We start from the raw sequence: 18,705 nt of genomic DNA, 5'->3' as shown, positions 1-18,705 counted from the left end.
AATGTCCTAAGTTGGAAACATTTATATTATTTTAAGCTGTATCCCTTATCAAAATGATTTTCGTATGGTTTAAAAGTTAAATACGCTGTTTTATCTTTGCCGGAAGAACAATTTAACCCGGAAGTAATCAAAATAAAGTCGACTGACTTGGTTCTAAACAATTGTAGAAAAACTAGCAATGGGAGTCACTTGGTGAGGTTATATTTTATTATTTTCTTGTATTTTTCGAATGTTTTAATGTTTATTACGAATTAACGAATTCTTACTTCAAGCAGGAAACTGATTTGCATTCGAAGCTCGTATTCCGATCCAGTAAGCCGAAATGTGGAGATGTATTAGGAAATTGACTATGGCTTTTCTGACTGTACTTTGGTTTTCATCAATTTAGAAGTTTAATCTTGCGTTAAATCGTGTGGCCTGTGTTGTTTTTTGCAGTGTGTGCCAGGTGCCTGTGGCCGAGGGGAAGAGTGTGCAGCAGACAGTAGATCTGCTACATAAGAAGCTGGATCAGCTGGGGGCTGTGAAACAAGGCAGCTTCTGTGTAGACTGTGAGACCTACCATGCCACAGCAAACGTTGGAGGTAGACATCTTCATCCACTTACAGTTGTTTAAAATCTGTAAGTCTTTATTTTTTCTTCATGTGGCTGCACTAGCAATGCCGTAAGAATGCTGCCAGTGATATCAGCTGTAATAAGGCAGGCTTGAATAATGCTTTGATATTATATTCCGTCTTATAAATTATTTCATAAACATGTGTCGTGTTTGCATTTTAACCATATTGTGACTTAAATTCAGATGTTGTGATGTGAAGCCATCTGTGATTTAACAGTCTTTTTTTCCTGTCTGTTTCAGGGCAACAATCAAAGCTCTTATATGTGATGCACAACACTGAAACCCCCCTCAGCTGCTTTGCCCTGTTCGAAGGGGGGCCTTGCCTAAAAGCTGACACAAACTTTGACATTCTCATGGTGAAGCTTAAAAGTCACTTTCAGAATGCCAAGGGCTATAAGGTGGAGTGCCGTGGCTCTCGATATCGCTATTGCGACTTCTTGATAAAGGTCGGCACAGTGACCATGAGCTCCAGCGCCAGAGGGATATCGGTGGAGGTATGGCACCGACTGGATGGAGACAGTCGCAGAGACGTTGCCTCTGGAATCGGCATTCATTTTTGCTCCATTCCCCTAGGTGGAGTACTGTCCCTGTGTGGTTCCAGGAGACTGCTGGAACCTCATGAAGGAGTTCATGCAGTCCTTCCTCAGCTCCAACGTCCCCGAACTTCCGTCAGTATTCGCCACCAAACCCGAAGGACTCTTTGCACCCGCGGACGCCATCGACACCATGACCCAGTACCTGGAGGTGTTTAACAAACTTCGCAAACTTCAAATCCCCGGGAGTAATGTACGTTAAGGTTCCAGTGAACGTGGAACAGAGACATAGTGATGGTTAACTCTGGTCCTGTGGATCAGCGGGTTGTCCTGGCACGTTGGATAGTTGACATTTTTTACTCTTTGTATCTGATGAAAACCCTCATATAAAGAGTGTTTTTAAAAGTCTGTGTTTGCCTTGTTCAACTGCTGTTGTAATTTTCTGGTGGTTATAGTGAGCTACTGTAAATATTTAAGGGTGCGGCGTCCAACTGAAAAAAGCTCATTGGTGCGACGACTTGAGCAACGCTGAGCTCCTGTTGATCCGCATGGCGGCAGATTTCAGGCTGCCAAACCTGCGTGACTTAAATGACTTATTTTTTTTCTGGAAGAGAACCAGCAGAGATGAGTGAATGCCATGAGGTGTGTTTTTATTTTTTTGGACACCAAGATAATCTTATTCATCTATGAAAACGGGCCTTATTTGTCTCTATATAATAATCAACTAACTGTTGACGCCCAAAGACCGTGTTTTAAAGCCCAGATGTGTGGCGATGACCTCCTGCCGTGCGGGGTCAGACGCCCCGGGGCTCGCTGCTCCAGCCGGCAGGACAGAGCCGAGCCGAGCCGCGGTTATTGTTCCATGTGGCCGCGGTGGGCGGACGGACGGTCCACCCTGCTGCCTGTTGTTCAGCCTCTCCACCAATGAGAGGCCGGCTGGCGTTCAGTCCCGGTCCAATGAGAGAAGCCGGGTCTGGGCTCGGATGGAGAGTTGGGTTGTTCAATCTGTGAGGAGGACAACAATCAGCCCGGAGTATCACGGATGGATGCGTGTCGGCGATGGTAACGTTACCCAGCTTATTACAGATGTAGGAAGGAACACTTAGAGCCGCGGGCCCTGCCTTAAGGACCAACACAGTCGGCGTTCCGGCATGAAAGTCGCCGTTGACTTTGAGGCGATAATCGCTAGCGAGCTGCGCGGCACAGTGTGGATACTTAACGTTAGCCAACAACTAGAACCGTTACGTTCACTGGGATTGTCCTCAGCGAACGCGTTAGCCGGGGAGCTAAGGCTAGCTGCGGCTGCAGGCAACAATATAAACGCCGGCCCCTGGAATCCGTTGAAATGGTCTATTTTTTTTTTTTTTAGTAAATTGCATTATCAGGCAAAGCCATTAAAGCAGAGGCTAGGAAGCGCTAATCCCATCTAGAGCCGCCGCTGCTAGCAAATAGCGGCGCTGGCTAACTTATTGCTTTCTGGGCTGCAGCAACAGCAGCAAAGTTGTCGGATGTTCCTGGAGAGTGGCTCCCCGACTGTTCTTTGTTCTGCTCCAACATGTTGGTGGTGGAGTAGCTTAGCATGGCGTCAGGGAGCGAGACAGTCCGAGCCAAACAGACGTCTTGAAAATACCACCGATGCAGTTTGGATTTGAAGACATTTGTGAACATCAGCGGGAGATAGTTGGAAAGCGCAGCGCGATTTAGTGCGTGCAACTAGGAACCAGTTGCACGGACGTGCAAGTTGGTGCCTGTGTCGTTTAAATCATAATGCAAACACAATTCGCGTGGAGGAAAACCACAAGACTGCACATGTAACTAAGACAGAGCCATCGGAGAGGATATTGAAATAAAACACTGAGGGTGGGGACCCGTTTTAGCAGCAAATCGGCCGTTTATTATACACAAGTGCATCTATTTCTTCCAGTGAAATGACTGAATCTTTGCAGACAGGTGAAGAAAACTGTCAAAGTCGCCTTGATTGATGTAAACAGAGAGGTCACAACAGCCGGAGCAGCTGGGAGATCCAATTAGACAGGAAATGTCTACCAAAAACAGCCTGAGCCCGTCTGACTAATTGTTTGGGCAGAGGAGTTCAAGACAGTTCGGTTTTAGACAGGAAGAAAGAAAAGTCCGGTCATCTAAATCAGAGCGGGTCGCCCGACCTCGCCCCCGGTTCTCTTCCAAAGGTCGCCACTTCATTCGCTTTATTTCAAATCCATGACGCTAGTTTTCCATTTCCCACTTTACTATGTGACCAATCACCTATTTTCAGAAACCAAAAGGATCAATGTCCCCCTGGGGGGGGGGGGGGGGCGGTCAGCATGACTTGACAGCAGAGTGTAAAATGCTTAAACTATTTCTGGCGTTGTTGACCTGAACCAGATGCGCCTGATTGATTTAAGCGACGTCTCTTCCTCAGAGACTTCCTGTCGGGGGTGACGGCGGATGCGGTGGATCAGGCTGAACGCTGCTGTCGAGCCGTCTGCACGTGTTGTGATGTGTCGTCCTGCACCTGATCAAACTTAGTCGCCTCACGGTAAGTCTGGCCGCTCCTCCCTTTTGGGAAGAATGCTGAAAACGGCGCCGGCGCCACCAGGTGTGACCTCCTCTTCTTTTGTTGCGTTGCGCTTCCTGCAGCTTCTCTTCAGCTCGGTCGCTGGACGTGAGTCCCGTCACTGAGGCCACATGTGTATTAGAGGAGATGGATCGCTGTAAGCACGTGGGACGCCTCCGCCTGGGCCACGACCATTCCATCCTCAACCCGCAGAAATGGCAGTGTGTGGACTGCAGCACCACCGACTCGGTGTGGGCCTGCCTCAAGTGCTCCCACGTGGCGTGCGGGCGTTTCATGGAGGAGCACTCGCTCAAGCACTTCCAGGAGTCCCGCCACCCGCTGGCCATGGAGGTGCGCGAGCTGGACGTGTTCTGCTTCGCCTGCGGGGACTACGTGCTCAACGATAACGCCGAAGGTGACCTGAAGCTCCTCCGGGGGGCGCTCTCCACCGTGCGCCGCCCGGGCACGCGTTCGCTGCGCTCCTCCGCCGGCGGGGATTGCACCCCCTGGGTCGGGGAAGGCGGGCCCGCCATGCAGCTGGCCCTGCGCCACCGGAGGAAAGCGCTGCTCCGGAAGACGCTCCAGACGTGGTTCGACAAGCACCAGGCGCTGCAGAAGGAGCGCAGAGAGAAGCTGGAGGAAGCCAGGCAGCAGAAGAAAGACGTGAAGAGGCGACTCCTGGAGGAGCTGGGCAACGTGCCTCCCAGGAAGAGCGCCCGGCTCCTCACTCAGGCACCACGCTCCACCATCACACTCATTCCCAGCAAATTCCGCGACCCGCCGGAACGCCTACCTCCTCCTCCCAAGAAGCCTTCCCTCCTGTCCCTGTCCCGCAAAGCTCCTCGGAGTAGCAGGGCGGCCAAACTGAGGAGGTACTACTCCGCTCACTCGGTGAGCCGCCGGCGACTCGCTCCGGGCGTCACTGGCCTGCGCAACTTAGGGAACACGTGCTACATGAACTCGATATTGCAAGTGCTGAGCCACCTGCGGAAATTCAGGGAGTGTTTTCTCACCTTGGACCTATGTGAGACCGAGGAGCTGCTGGCCAAATCCAATCACACCCAGGGCGTGAAGGGCGTGACGGGCGCGGTGGTCAGCAACGGGAACACGGCTCTGTCGGGATGCCCTCTGGGACGCATAGGGAATTTGCCCGTGGGCAGGAAAGAGAGCGCCCCGCCTTCCACGCAGGCGGCGGAGCTGGTGCAGGCCAAGGCGTCCCGCTGCTCCACCCGCCAGCAGATGTCTCTTTGCTATGAACTCCACACGCTTTTCAGGGTCATGTGGTCAGGCCGCTGGTCTTTAGTGTCCCCCTTCGCCATGCTGCACTCGGTGTGGAACCTCATCCCGGCTTTCCGTGGGTACGACCAGCAGGACGCTCAGGAGTTCCTGTGTGAGCTGCTGGACAAGGTGCAGCAGGAGCTGGACACGGAGGGGTCCAGGCGCAGGATCGTCATCCCCATCACCAAACGGAAGCTCTCCAAGCAGGTGTTGAAGGTCCTCAACACCATCTTTCACGGACAGTTACTCAGCCAGGTGAGCCCGAGCACAGGTAAATTTAGCTTCCTGCCGTTCAGGGTCCCGCGATAGCAACAGCGGCTACAACCTCACTTCCTGTAAATGTTCAGAAATTCAGCAAATCCAGAAGTCTGGTTCTAGATAAAAGCCACTAGCATGAGATAGCAGTTAGCTTTGTAGCTTCTAGAAGCTTGGACAGAGCTGCCATCTTCGCTTTCACATCCGCGCTTCTTTCCCACGTTACTCAGGTGACGTGTCTCTCCTGCAAGCACAAGTCTAACACTGTGGAGCCATTCTGGGATTTGTCTTTGGAGTTTCCGGAACGATACCACAGCGTCAAAGGCTCGGGCTCCTCCTCAGCGTACCAGCGCAGCTGCACCCTCACCGAGATGCTGTCCAAGTTTACAGAGATGGAGGCTCTTGAAGGCAACATCTATGCCTGCAACCACTGTAACAGTGAGTCCCGTCGTCACGGCGACGCGAAACCTAGATATGTTTGAATGGCACCGCGTGTAGAGGAGTGCACGGATGGAACACATCACGGGCCGTCTTTTGACAGCTGCGCGACGATCTTGCAGAAATCTGGCGGGTAATTTGCTGTCCTCACGTCTTTGTTTGACAGAAAAGAGGCGAAAATCTTCCCACAAACCTTTAGTCCTGTCAGAGGCGTGTAAGCAGCTTCTGATCTACCGTTTACCTCAGGTTCTACGGCTGCACCTCAAACGCTTCAGGCAAGTCTTTGTCCTCCTTAGCGACACGCAGAATTCCGAGCGCCCTTCATTTCATCGCCCGTGCATCAATGCTAATTACGCTGACGTTAATCCCACCCCGCAGATGGTCGGGGCGAAACCATCGGGAGAAAATCGGCGTCCACGTGGCCTTCGACCAAGTTCTGAACATCAAACCATACTGCTGCACAGGCTCAGGTCACTCCGTCCACAGAGGAGGCTACACCTACGATCTGTCGGCCGTCGTTATGCATCACGGGAAAGGCTTCGGCTCAGGGCACTACACGGCATACTGCTACAACACAGAAGGAGGTGAGCCGCGCTCCGAACGCCTCGGACGGGAATCCTGGCGGCGCGGCCGCAGAGCTAACGCCCCTTTTGTCTTGCAGGATTCTGGGTCCACTGTAACGACTCTGAGATGAAGGTTTGCAGCGTGGAGGAAGTGTGTAACACTCAGGCCTATATTCTCTTCTACACCCAGAGGTCCGCCTAGACACCGCTCGCTGTGACGTCGACCCGTACGCGACAACTAAAGTTTGCATTTATGGAAATGTTACCAGACCCCCCCCCCCCCCCCCCATCCCCACTTGTAAAACCATCCCTTTACATTTGTTTACTGTAAAAGCTGACGTGAAGGGCATTACGGCAGGGCACCCATCAAGGGTCAGGAAAAGGCTGGAGACGAGGAAGCATTTTGATTTAATCTGTGGTAAAAATGAACCGTTATTTTTGTTCTAGAGGGGCGCCTCTGAGTTATCCCCTTGGTAATTTGATGCTAATCTTGGCTAATGTGGCGCCATCTGGTGGCCAAAAGCCTCAGACGCTGACTTCCTCCACTCAGAGGGGGAAAAGCCTTTTTTGAGGCCTGCTCAAGAGTTCTCAGTCTGTGGGACCAACACACTGGTTAATGGCCTGAAAACCGTGGGAGAAGTTCTATCTCCGTCCTGCTGAACACTAAAGCGTCTCCATTTTTGTTTTTTATTAAGTTAAAACTATCCAGGCCCGCGTGTCGAGCCCAGAGAGCATTTACACAGCAAAGACAACACAGAGTCGGGATCGTCCAGAACTTTTAGTCACATCAATATTGTTTTTGTGTTTTATTTAAATTTCCATTTGTCACCAATGCACTACATATTATAGGATGGACTTTTTCCCCACTATTCTTTGCTGATAGCATCTCTGAGCCCAGACTCTGTGTTGCCTCCTGTTCCTCTTGTCATCACTAGCATCCATTCTTGTCCTCTCTTCAGTCGTACTACTGTGACCGGATACTCTGTCCTGCCATCTGGGTGAACAACAGTGGGGGGTTTTGTAGTCTTTTCTGTGTTTTTTTTTCCATGAAAAGGATTGAAAAATTGGGTTTCAGACACTTTGTTGAGTGCACTTTTGAGGAGGGGCTAATGTCGGTCTTAGCTTTCTTAACGGTTCATCCTTTAGCTCCTGTTTGTTGTTACTGGCAGCTCCCCATACACACGAACACACAAACACACACACACACACACACACACACTGTTATGGTGAGACAAGTCTGAGCCCTGTTTTTAAACTGAAGTATCAGAAAGGGGCAGACTGATACTGAGGAATGTTTTTCTGGATGTCTACCCATTTTGAGTTGAGCACCTGAAAGCAATATCTTGTACGTCTCACGTCTTAACAGGAAATTAGGATAATATCAGGAATTCTTCTGCTTGTTATACATTTTTTCTACTCTGCTGTTTCTATTAGGTCATAAGACTTTGCTAGGTAATCAAGAAAACTGTATTAGTTACCAGTCACGGGCAGCAGACGGTGAGCTGTACGTGACGGTCGAAACAATCTAATGACGATGAATGTCTTACTTCTTAGCGGTCGGGTTTCAGCCGTGGCGCTGACTCCGACCCCCCCCCCGACCCCTGAGTCCTGTCTGGTATTGTAAGATTTCCTGTCATAAATGTTATGGTCGTATGGGTTTTGCTTGACAGTAATTATTAAAAAGACAAACGTTTTTCTCCCGTTTCTTTGGACTGGTGTTCATCTGAGGGAGATCCTCCCGCCGTCATCTGCTCGCAAAAGTTAGCGTAAATCTGAATTGGAGCTCTACAAAAAACGTCCACGGGATTACTGGTTGCTTACGCAACTTATTTGAAATGAATTCATTCCGCTTTCTGCTTTCTTGAAGATTTAGAATAGATGTAATCTGGTCCTGACAAAGACTGATGAGATGGTATAATACAAATAATCTCTGAAGATTATTCCTCTTCTCAGTAGGGCTGTTGGGTTTCCTGGTGAGCAATTATTTTCTAATAAATGCTCATTCAAGTTGAAGCCCAGCGTGTATCCGATGGTGGTGAACCAAACAAATATTCCTTGAAATATTACAACTATAATAACACCAGCCCAGCAGAAGGTTGCTCCTGGTTTTCCATTAATATCTGTTGAAATAAAGGATTTAGTTGGGTGAGAATGTTGCCGAAAGTCGACCTAAAATATGAAATTATTTATTATGTCATTAAACATCAATCATTTTTTTTGCAAACTGGATATAAACCGGTACAATTTGACATGCCAGTGAAGTTTGGACGGATCTACAGCCGTGGAAGCGACGATGGTGGGTTGGCGTTGACGCACCTGCCGAGCTCACTGGCCGCCGATCCAAAGGGAAATGCTGAGCATCTAAAAGCCCGAGGCCCGTCCGGAGCATCCCTGACAACCGAGCTGCAGTTCTACAAGCTTCATTCATGGATGAGATGTCAACTCATGCCGACTGGATGCTGCTGAGTGCACGTTTGAGACCATGCGTGAGCACGCCACATTCATGGGGAGAAACACCCACAGCTTCAACATGAAGGTTACAAACATGATGAGAAGTTTAAAGACGTTAGAAGTTGATCTGTTTGTATCATAAATATTTAGAAAAAGGTGGGGGTTTTTGCCCCTCGGCTCCATTTCTGAGTCTCTCCCATGTCTGGGGGGGTGGGGGGGGGGGGGGGTTGGTTCAGCTGGGCAGCAGCCACGGCTCCACAAAGTCCCAGTGCTTCCACAGGATGAAGAGCAGCAGGTTGAGCAGGACGGTGGCGGCCACCCGCGCCCGCGTCTTCATCAGCGGGGTGATGAAGTTGGCCAAGGTGGAGACGAAGACCAGCAGCACGGCCATGAGGGCCAGGATGACGTTGATGAGCTTCCCCAGCAGAGCGCGGGCGTTGGCGTTCTCCACGCCCTCCAGCTGGACCACCTGCTGCTGCTGCTGCTGCAGCTCCAGCTTGGTGATGCGGGTCAAGCAGGACTCCACGGCCTCCTGAGGGCACAGACACAGGGTGAGCACGGTGCCGGGGAGGGGGGGGGGGCTGGAATTTACCAGCCAAGGCAGCAGCAGCAGCAGCACAGGTGGAGAGCGTCTGAGCTTCACCTGAATGTCCCTCGCTCTCTCGTAGGACTGGTACGCCACCTTCTCCTCCATGCTGGCCAGTTCCTGTTTGAGGTTGGTCATCTCGTTCTGGTGCAGCTCAGTCAGGTCGTTCAGCTGCTCCTCCAGTCGCTCGTACCTGAAAACACGTGTCGCCCTAATGTTGCTCCGCCATTGTGTCTTGAGTGTTGGGTAATATCACCTACACGAGGGGGCTTTTTTACTCCCCGACACCCATCAAACAGGTATTCGCTGCAATACTTTAACTCGCCACTAGATGTCCCACATCAAACTCACTATTATTAAAATATGTGTTATTTTCATTGGTTAACAAAATTATTTTCACTTATTCGAATAACTATTGAACTATTAATGGATACTACTTCTACTTCTAATAATAATATTACTACTTTTGTCTTGAAAACTAAGGTAATAATAATGTTACCTTAGTTTGCTAGCCAAAGGTCTCGATACTGTGAGTAAATCTAACTGTGACTGTATGGGGTGTTTGGGACCTCGGATCTGTTCGTCTTGTGAGGGTACCTGTATCTCTCCTCTTGCAGGCACTGTGTCATGTAGGAGTAGTCACTCTGCAGCTGACCCTTCATGTCCCCGATGGCGTCCTCCATCTGACCCTGGCTGGATTTGATCTCCTGCAGGCCCTCCAGCAGCGAGTCCCAGGAGCTGTGCATGTGATGGTGGTGGTGGTGGTGGTGGTGGCCGTCAAATCTGGGACTTCCCATGGCTGGCCCTGACAACCCCCCACCTCCTGCAGCTCCCCCCACCGCCCCACCGTAGGCGCTGCCCACCCCGGAGCCCGAAGTGGCGCTGGAGCACTCGTCGTCGCTGCCGTACTTTGGGCTGGAGACGAGGGTGGCGCTGCCGCTCAAGGCCCGGGCGGCTGGGACGTCCTCGGGGTGGCCCCCGACCCCGTCTTCAAGCGTGTCCTTCAAATGAGCGATGTTATCCGCGCTGCCGAACTTGTTCCGTATCAGACTGGCGATCTCCCTGGGCTTGGAAACGACCGCCGTGTGAGTAAGGGCAGAGACTCCCCCTTTGACCCCTTCCACCACTCCGCCGCCAAAACCACTAATGCCCGCGCGAACGTTGGCGCCCACGTCCTTTAAGCCCTGCTGCATGTCCCGCAGGACATCCTTGGGCTGCCGGGCTGGTCCGTTCTGTGGCAGGACGAGGAAGAAGAGAATCAGATCCGAGTTAGCACTGGATGAATGAATAAGGAATACTTGTTGCCATAACGACGAGCGACTCGCTCCCCCACCTGTTCGATCTCCTTCAGCTTCTTGTGGTAGTGCTCTAACTTCTTGTGCAAGTGTGCGATGGTCTGTGCAGATTTCTGGTTCTTCTTCTCAAACACCTGCTTGATCCGGGACGCCTGCTGCTTGTCGGCGTTGTGGGCCAGCTTCAGATACTCCGCCACGTTGTCGTCGCGGGCCTCCTGCTCCACGCGGATCTGCTCTGTCACCTTCAGGATCTTCTGCTGCAGGTGGTCCAGCGCGGCCCGGGTCCTCTGCGGCTCTCCTGATCCCGGACACTCGGCTCCGCTGGCCGCCGCCGCCGCCGCCGCTGCCGCCGCGCAGTCGACGCTGATGTTGGTGTCAGAACCTCCATGGCTGGTGGCGGAGGGGACGCCGAGGGTTGACACCTCGCTCTTGTCCAGCTGTGCGTGTGTTGGGGGAAGGAGAAGAAAGTAATGAAGCTAAAGCCTCAGCACGGCCCAAACAGAGGAAACGTGTTTCAAAATATGGCAAAAGGCCATTTGAAGCGATCAATTAGAGGCGACAGTGTTGTATCCTCATTATTGGGGTGTCCTCGCTGTCTCGTCCCATCTTAACCACTCAGGGTCACGGCGAGGCTACCCCACGGGCGAAGGCAGAGTATACCGGTGGATGAGTGGCCAGTTCATCGGTTCCCTTTATCAGCATTTGAGGATTTAGCGCCTTGCTCAAGGGCAGCTCTGCAGTGCTCTGAAGGCCCCTTCCCCTATGACCAGAACTCCTCACATGTTTTGTCTCCAGTCCCCAACAGACTGAGCTACCACCACCGCCTACATCCCTAGATAACCTTATTAAGGGATGTAAATCTTTAAACCCAGTTGTTTCTTCTGGCCGGCCACAACACATTAATTAGATGATGGATAATTACAGTCCTTCCTGCCATGCATGGCCGTGGACGCTTCCCCGACTCATCCATGTACAGGAAAGGGAAGCTTGGGAGTTGCTGGTAGTTGACCACAACTGGTAGCTGGTTTACCCTTGAGCAAGGCGTGCAGCGAGGCAAGTACAGGGTCTCTTGGAGGCAGGAGTAAAAGCTGTTAACGCAGCGGTCCCTGAGCTAACGCCTCACTGATACACCAGGGGATCCCCAGGTTATTATTATAGCCACATTACAGCCTGGCAGATGGAGGGATCGCTGACGACCTGCTTTGCGACGTCAAAACAGCGTAATCAGACCCCGCAAACACCAGCTCAGGCTGACACATGACACCAAACGTCTCATAGCGCTGCTCTAATTTCTCCAGATGGGACAGTGTGAGGATTACAGCGCGTGCGTGTTATTCCCTGATCGTGTGAAATGAGCACAAGCCTTCGGTCCGATTCCCGCAGCCTGTGCGTTCTGCGCCGCAGCATCTGCTGCACCGAGGCTAGCACACGTTGATCCCTTCGGGTTTATTATTCCGTGATGCTGCAGAGAGAGCCTAATGCTCCTGCAGGAGCACAGCGGCAGATTGCACCGAGGAGGCGATGGGGACACGGCCACGGGCGAACCACAGGAAACAAACAACACAGAGGCGACTCCCGAGAGTGTGTTTCTCTCTCCCTTTCTTTCTTTTTTAATAAAAGCAGACAGGCTGACAACGAGGCGCGGATGGATCGACAGGCTGGCGGGGTGCGGGGGGCGCAGCGGAGCGGGGCTGCAATGAGGATGGAGAGCAGATATGGCACAAATAACAAAACAAAAAAACAACAACAACAACAAGGGGGAGATGCCCGTCAGCCTCTCGGTGCGGGGGACGCGGCGAGGCATGAGAGACGGCGGATGGCTGCTGGCAGGAGCGATGTGGGACAGCTGAGGATGAGACATGAGCAGCGCAGTGAGAAATGAAATCAGAAACATTACCATACTGCTTTAATCCAATGTTTGCAGTGCCATCGCAAGTCTGCGTTCGAGGCCCATCCTGCTCTTCCTCCTCCTCCTCCTCCTCCTCCCACAGTGCTCACTAAAGAGGCGCCCCCTCCTCAAATATATGTGCGGTCAGCCGATGCCAGGCTGACCATCCTTTCCTTATGCTCCATTGTTATTGCCATCAGTATCCGCAGCCTCCCACTGCCTCGGTCCGCTCCCTCCCTCTCCCCCCTCTCGCCCCTTTGTGTCATACGCTCCCTCCGTCCTACTCTCCCTCCTTTCTCTCTCCACTCTCTTGGTCTAAATCAAGCTCTGCCCGGCTCTCTTATGGATGTGGGAACCGAGAGACAGATGATGTTGGGAATGGGAGGGGGGGGGGGGGATGGGAGAGTTTAGCGCAGGCGTACAGGTGCCCCTGTGCTGCCGAGGCCAGTGGAGGGAGGGAGGGAGGGGCAACAACGGGGCCTCGCTCCGGGCCCTTTATTTCCAGCAAAGCTCCCAGAGTGCACCGCCGGTGTTGGGACGTGCTGATCTGCTTCCAGAGAACACATTGGGACGCGCTCAATTCGCCGGTCCGACCTGAGAACGACTCTGGTGTTTGGGTTACCGGGGGCTGTTTGGAGGCGTGTTTGGCCCGCTTTCAAATTGCACTTGTAGTGAGCGTGCGGGGGATTTCTCGCAGTGAAACTGCAAACGTGCGCTCTGATCCCTCGTCAGAGGACCGCGGTTTATTCAGTCAGACAGGCAAACCCCAAAAGAGGAGATCTTTCAAGTAAAACCAAAGGAACGTTCACACGGACTGACAACGCGGATTTCTAAGTATGAAAACTCTATTAAAACAAGAGGCAGCCAAGGAGGAAGAGGAGAAGTGAGGGAGGAAGAGCAGCAGGATGACAGAAAGAGAACAAGCAACACGGAGAGGCCGTACTCAAACCAAGACAAGGTTATTTCCACCACTAGGGGGCGCCTGGGAGAAAGCTCATTTCAGTAAACGCCTCAATCACATCTGAAAGTTACTAATATGACATTTTTACTCCAATGGTAAGTGGGTAATGACCAGTCATCCTGGCCATTATCTTTCCACAGATAATAAATATGTAAATGTAAATAAATGAGTGTAATAATAAATGTATATTAAATGTAAATTATCCGTCAACCACACACACAAAAAACACAAACACTTCCCGAACTTATAACAGTTTATTGAAAATAACATTCTCATAATCAAACAAATACTAAATTAAAACAAGGAATAATGTCTGAAAATAAATAAGGATAGATCTTTTCATCTGTAGCTTTTTAAAAAAAACAAAAAAACATAATACAATATGCAGGACCTGTGCATAAGCATCTACTAAGAAGTGCATTCATTGTTTGTGGTGATGCTTGAATTCGCCTCAGTTAGTATTTGTAGTATAAAAACCGCGGGTGTCTGTCGAGGATTGTCATCGGGATCTCACACGGGAACCGATCGGGTCGCCCCTAGCAGCAGGATCGGCCGGAGGAGACATAAAGGATGCATCGCGATCGGGCATGATTGTTGTTTTTAAGGCAGATAGTAACATGTAATTGCACCATGCACTCACTCAGATAAGAAGGAAGGGGTTTAGCTTACTTAATCACACATCTGCTTGGTCGGGCACCTAGCCTCGGACTGTCCTTGGAGTCAAACAAGGCAGCCCAAAGCTGTTTCTTTTCCTCTGGATACGTCAGTGATCAGATAATTGTGCAAGACTGCAGTGATTCTCTTTTAAACGACGATGCTACTAAGTAGTGCTGGATTAAACTCTACATAAATCTGATATATAGCTAAATAAGTGTTCCAAGAATGTGGCGCTACACTCATGACAGAATTATTAAGTGCTGTATACGCCCAGCAGGAGGTCAGATATGGATTTTCTATCAGTAGATACAAGACGATGACGGACTTCCGTCGTTAAACCGTTGGACTAAGCAAAGCGACAGCGATTACAAGATCTCAAATCTCTTCAAGTACATTCCTGTGGATTACATGATGATCATATATGAACTGTACATCGGGATAAGTGTGACGAAGACTGTTCCGTAGAAAAGACAAACAACAGAAAATGCTTCTAGTCCTTAACGTTGCAATAACAAATAACACTGTAGAAAAAAAATAGTGGATCGGAGCAGAAAGAGGAGAAAACGGTGGCGGTGGGGGCTAACTGGTTTGTCAGGTGTGGAGTTTCTGCATGTTCAGCACTCTGGAATGTACAGTAGAAAACGCCGGGCGACATTTTTGGCATCCCCATCATCCAAATGGGTATAAATCCACCCATTTGGGAGATAATCTGTAATCTTCTCTGCTCAAATGTCCCCTTCTTACCACTGAAATAAAAACCCCACCATCCCACCCCCCCAAAGTGAGTACAGTACCATAATTAACCTCAGAGTAATGATGTTTGGCTGAAGTCCCTTCTGCTGAGTCGCTGGGTTAAATGCGTGAGCGTGCAGGGTCCGTACACAGCGGGTAATCCTGAGAGTTGCACCGCTCCCGTGCTTCTTTTGGGATATCAGCACTTTTCGGATTAATCTTCATGAAAAAAAAATCACTCGCCGGATTTGCGGGGCATCCCAACGACTCGTCTTTTAGCCTGGTAGAAATCTGTGGGGATGAAGGGGAAGTTTAGCTGGTGCGCACCGGCAGGAATGTGCAGGTGCTGCTGTGCTTCTGTCTGTACCTGTAATGTTGGTCTGTTTCCTCTTCAGCCCCGTGCTCTCCCTCTTCTCTGGCGTCTTCTCCAGGCTCCCCATGTCCAACGGGCATGTCTCTGGTGAACACGGGATGTTCTCCTTCCCGTTAGACGATGCCGAGACCCTGCTGACTTTGGGCTCGGCCGCCCTCTGCGGTTGCGGCGGGGTGGGCGTGGAGGATCTGTAGAGCAGCGGCACCTTGCTTCCTGGGACGCCTTCCCACAGGAAGTCGCTGTTCTCCATGGGTTTGTCAGAGATGAAGTCGAAGCCCCAGCGGTTTGAAGCGTCCTCCAGGTCTTTCCTCAGGGCAGCCCGGTACTCCACCTGAAGCTGGTCCCGGTCCACTGGACCGAAGAGGTTTCGTCGGACAGGGCCGTTCCCCAGGGTGCCCAGGATGCGCTTGTGGCTGGCCATAATTCTGCACTGTAGAAGGAGAGACAGAAAAGAATCAGTTTCACATTCTGCTGAACATGACTGATGATCTAAAAATCATTAATTCCTCAGGAACACAGGAACTAACGAGCAGTCTCTTGACTTACACACATATTACAACAGTATATGCCCATTATCCTTAGTTCCTGAAAATTTAATTCCAGATAACAGCAGAGAACAACGGCTGTCACAACCTCCAACAATCAGATTAAAATGCGGGAAGCCTTTCGTAGCTGCAATCGTTCCGAAAATATAGGATAGAATTTAACATCTGTAGAAATTAATCTTACCATTTCTCTAGTGGTATATGCTCCAGACTGTGAAGAACATCTCAGACTGGTGCTACTGGGGAGCTCTTTAAATACAAGTACTGGCCGAGCGGTGACTCACTGAGCCCGCCTCTGTGAGTCACTGGGACATGTCAGGACATAGTCTCAGACAGGCATGTGCGGACAAGTTCCCGGTCCAGGATTACAGAGATGCAGGAACACAAGGGCGCCGATAGGTGGCGATGTGACGCCACCGAGCAACAGCGTATTCACCGGGCAAGTGACGACATCTGAAGCAACAGTTTAAGTTTCTGTCTTTATGAAAATGATCCCAATGCTCGAAAGTCCAAGTACTTTGATGTCAGCTACAGAATCAGTACGATTGTCACATACTTTCAGGGAAAAAAGCCGGAAAACGTGGATCTAGCAAAGCTTTCTTCACCTACTATACCACATTTATTGGAATAAAAAACATTTAATTTGTATGCTTTAGGATGTATATAGCTAGGTGAGTCCGTGTGAATATATATAATTCAGCTTCCAAAGGACCTCAGCATCCTTTGGGCCCCTGATTGACTACAGTTAAATCAGAGACTTTCTCCCGATAATTCCACTGACATTTGCTTTTTTTCTGTAAGTTGCCACAGTGGTGACAGCTCGCCAGGCGTGTTTTCAACGTGGATTTTTCTCTCCACCCACTGTTACATAACCGTGGGCCTGCGCGTTACTACGGGAACGTGACATTGAGAACAACAGTTCTGAAAAATCTTATCAGGGGAAAAAATCCTCACCTATAGAGGATTTTTTTATTATTATTATTATTTATTTATTTATTTTTTAGGGTGGGGGTCCAAATCTGTTGTGCACAACAGCCACGCAACGTGGGGCCCCTCCACCCACTTCTCAGTTTCCTTCCACGGCGGAACCCCGCGCCTACAGGCCACGCCCCCGTCGGCTCGTGGGACGCGACGTCACATGGATGCGGGAGGAGGGAGGGCGGATTCAAGGCTGTGGCGGGAGAGCGGTGGAGCGGTGGCGGAGGCAGGAAAGACCGGCACAACCCCAGACCCTGCCCAGTTACTACGCCGCTCCACGTGAGCCCACGGCTCGTGCCGGCCAGTCAAACCGAACTGCGACCTAAGGAACCCTTCACGAACCGATCCACCCATCAACGTAGCGCATACATTCCAGTAAACATGGGCAATTTTTAAGGTTTTAGGCTGGTTCCAGCTGAAAGCTGAACCCGATATTTTGCTTGACACACACTTGGAATAATATAAAACGTGCAGTGAAATGTAATAGAACTGAAAGCACGATAGATGTGAACAGTTTCACGACATAAAACTAGTCCTGACTTCACTTACTGGCTGCTTTTAGACCACAACACATTCCAATAAGTGATGGGTGAAGTTTCATAAAGTACCAAATAATAATAGAAAAAATATTAAATTAAATAACAACTTAAGGCAGTAACTTCACATTTTAAAAATTGACAGTTTACTTACACAATTTGCTGTCAAATCCGGGAAAAGTGTTGCTTTTTGCCGAATGAAGTTAGTAGTAGTATTTCTTTTCAAGTTGTAAGATGTAAACATCAAATCTCGACGCTTGTGTTTATCGCTCAAGCCCCTCAAAGTAGTCAAAATCAACTTTGAAGAGAAACTCCTTGACAGGGTCTCCAAGTCTACTTCTCACGCTCATGGGCTTACAATTTTATAAACTCCGTGTAACTGGGTCACTCCTCTCGTGCCGAGGCGGAGTCTCGCGGCTCTCACACGTGGACTTCCCCCCGATAAACACACGAGAACACGTGAAAGTTTGGCCCATCTCTCATCTCATCTCTCAGACTCCTCGTCCACGATGTGACCCAGTGCGCATGACAGAACGAGGACCGGGCAAATATCCCGGATGTACATTCCACATGCCGCCGTAGATCCGGTTTAGTTCCTGATTGTCCAAATTACCGTCATGGCAACAACGTTACAAGTCAGGAAAAAAGGAATTTGCAATAATAAAATGACAGTGGCAAAGCCAAAAAAATCTGTTTTTGTTTAAAATGTATTCCAAAGGAATTAGAATTTTTGACATGAGGCACGAATTGTGACGGTAAATTTTAACCTAAATTAGGCATTTTAAAAATGCTATAACAGCATGACCGCAACTTTTATTTCATGATTAAATCTGCTTATTACAAATGTATTCTACTGATGATAATGCAAGTACGAGTTACTGGAAATGGCTTTTAATTTTTATTTGTGCCTGTCTCAGTCATGCCTTCAGACCTTTCTAATTCTAATGGCTCCCTGCAGCCCCAGTTTAGTACATTTTATTGCCGCAGCCTTTGTAAAGATGACTGATGGTCCCATCCAACCTAAGCTGATGAGACAGTGAAAGATTATAAAATTTGAATGTAAACACTTCATTCTATTGAAGTGAACTGAAAACAACTGAAATCTCCCTATTGTCTATTACCAAGGCTATTGTGAGCCATCTCTATCATACACCCATGTTGCACAACTGTTCCCCTTGTCTTGTTGTTTATCTCAGCGAATGTTTCAGTCACGCTGCCTGATCACACCACCTACACAGTGTAGCTCCCAGCATGCCAACAACAATCGCTGTAGAAAAGGCAGCTGGCCGATGTGAGACCACAGTGGCCCTGCTGTCTTCTACTTTATTATGAGTTCCTTCACATTTTCAGGGACAGCGACGTTGATGTAGACATAGGTGAAAAAGATAATGATAACGTCCCAGTAGCAGCTGTGACCTTAAGAAAAGCTGCTGCATTAGTGAAGCTGAGCAGACATTTTATTATCACTC

The 18,705-nt window shown here is 49.9% G+C and overlaps 4 protein-coding genes across 5 annotated transcripts; 2 read left to right on the top strand and 2 right to left on the bottom strand.

The window, feature by feature from the left end:
- Positions 1 to 51: 51 nt before the first annotated feature.
- Positions 52 to 1,555, top strand: med20 (mediator complex subunit 20). Its single transcript, XM_003973221.3, has 4 exons — positions 52 to 192; positions 436 to 581; positions 854 to 1,107; positions 1,187 to 1,555. Exons 1-4 carry the CDS (start codon positions 179 to 181, stop codon positions 1,406 to 1,408), a joined length of 636 nt encoding a protein of 211 aa, XP_003973270.1. The 5' UTR covers positions 52 to 178; the 3' UTR covers positions 1,409 to 1,555.
- Positions 1,556 to 2,083: 528 nt separating this feature from the next.
- On the top strand, positions 2,084 to 6,529 carry usp49 (ubiquitin specific peptidase 49). The gene is made up of 7 exons (XM_003973220.3): positions 2,084 to 2,208; positions 3,566 to 3,682; positions 3,784 to 5,233; positions 5,464 to 5,671; positions 5,838 to 5,946; positions 6,050 to 6,255; positions 6,333 to 6,529. The coding sequence occupies exons 3-7, from the start codon at positions 3,848 to 3,850 to the stop codon at positions 6,434 to 6,436; spliced, it is 2,013 nt and encodes a 670-aa protein (XP_003973269.1). The 5' UTR covers positions 2,084 to 2,208; positions 3,566 to 3,682; positions 3,784 to 3,847; the 3' UTR covers positions 6,437 to 6,529.
- Positions 6,530 to 8,436: 1,907 nt separating this feature from the next.
- On the bottom strand, positions 8,437 to 12,795 carry tmcc2 (transmembrane and coiled-coil domain family 2). Its single transcript, XM_029826534.1, has 5 exons — positions 12,464 to 12,795; positions 10,605 to 11,003; positions 9,869 to 10,503; positions 9,329 to 9,464; positions 8,437 to 9,217 (listed from the first exon to the last, which is right to left on the bottom strand). Exons 1-5 carry the CDS (start codon positions 12,464 to 12,466, stop codon positions 8,918 to 8,920), a joined length of 1,473 nt encoding a protein of 490 aa, XP_029682394.1. The 5' UTR covers positions 12,467 to 12,795; the 3' UTR covers positions 8,437 to 8,917.
- An 855-nt stretch (positions 12,796 to 13,650) lies between these two features.
- Positions 13,651 to 17,682, bottom strand: cdkn1a (cyclin dependent kinase inhibitor 1A). 2 transcript variants are annotated; one of them, XM_011613822.2, is made up of 3 exons: positions 17,391 to 17,682; positions 15,172 to 15,607; positions 13,651 to 15,095 (listed from the first exon to the last, which is right to left on the bottom strand). In XM_011613822.2, exons 1-3 carry the CDS (start codon positions 17,478 to 17,480, stop codon positions 15,040 to 15,042), a joined length of 582 nt encoding a protein of 193 aa, XP_011612124.1. In that variant the 5' UTR covers positions 17,481 to 17,682; the 3' UTR covers positions 13,651 to 15,039. The 2 variants fall into 2 exon arrangements, with proteins under 2 accessions (XP_011612124.1, XP_011612125.1); XM_011613823.2 differs by lacking the exon at positions 17,391 to 17,682 and adding an exon at positions 15,907 to 16,065.
- Between the last annotated feature and the right edge of the window lie 1,023 nt (positions 17,683 to 18,705).

Source organism: Takifugu rubripes, chromosome 19, assembly GCF_901000725.2.
Source record: "Takifugu rubripes chromosome 19, fTakRub1.2, whole genome shotgun sequence".
NCBI classification, from domain to species: domain Eukaryota; kingdom Metazoa; phylum Chordata; class Actinopteri; order Tetraodontiformes; family Tetraodontidae; genus Takifugu; species Takifugu rubripes.
Note: the sequence above shows the minus strand (reverse complement) of the source record. Positions and strands in the feature narration are given on the sequence as shown.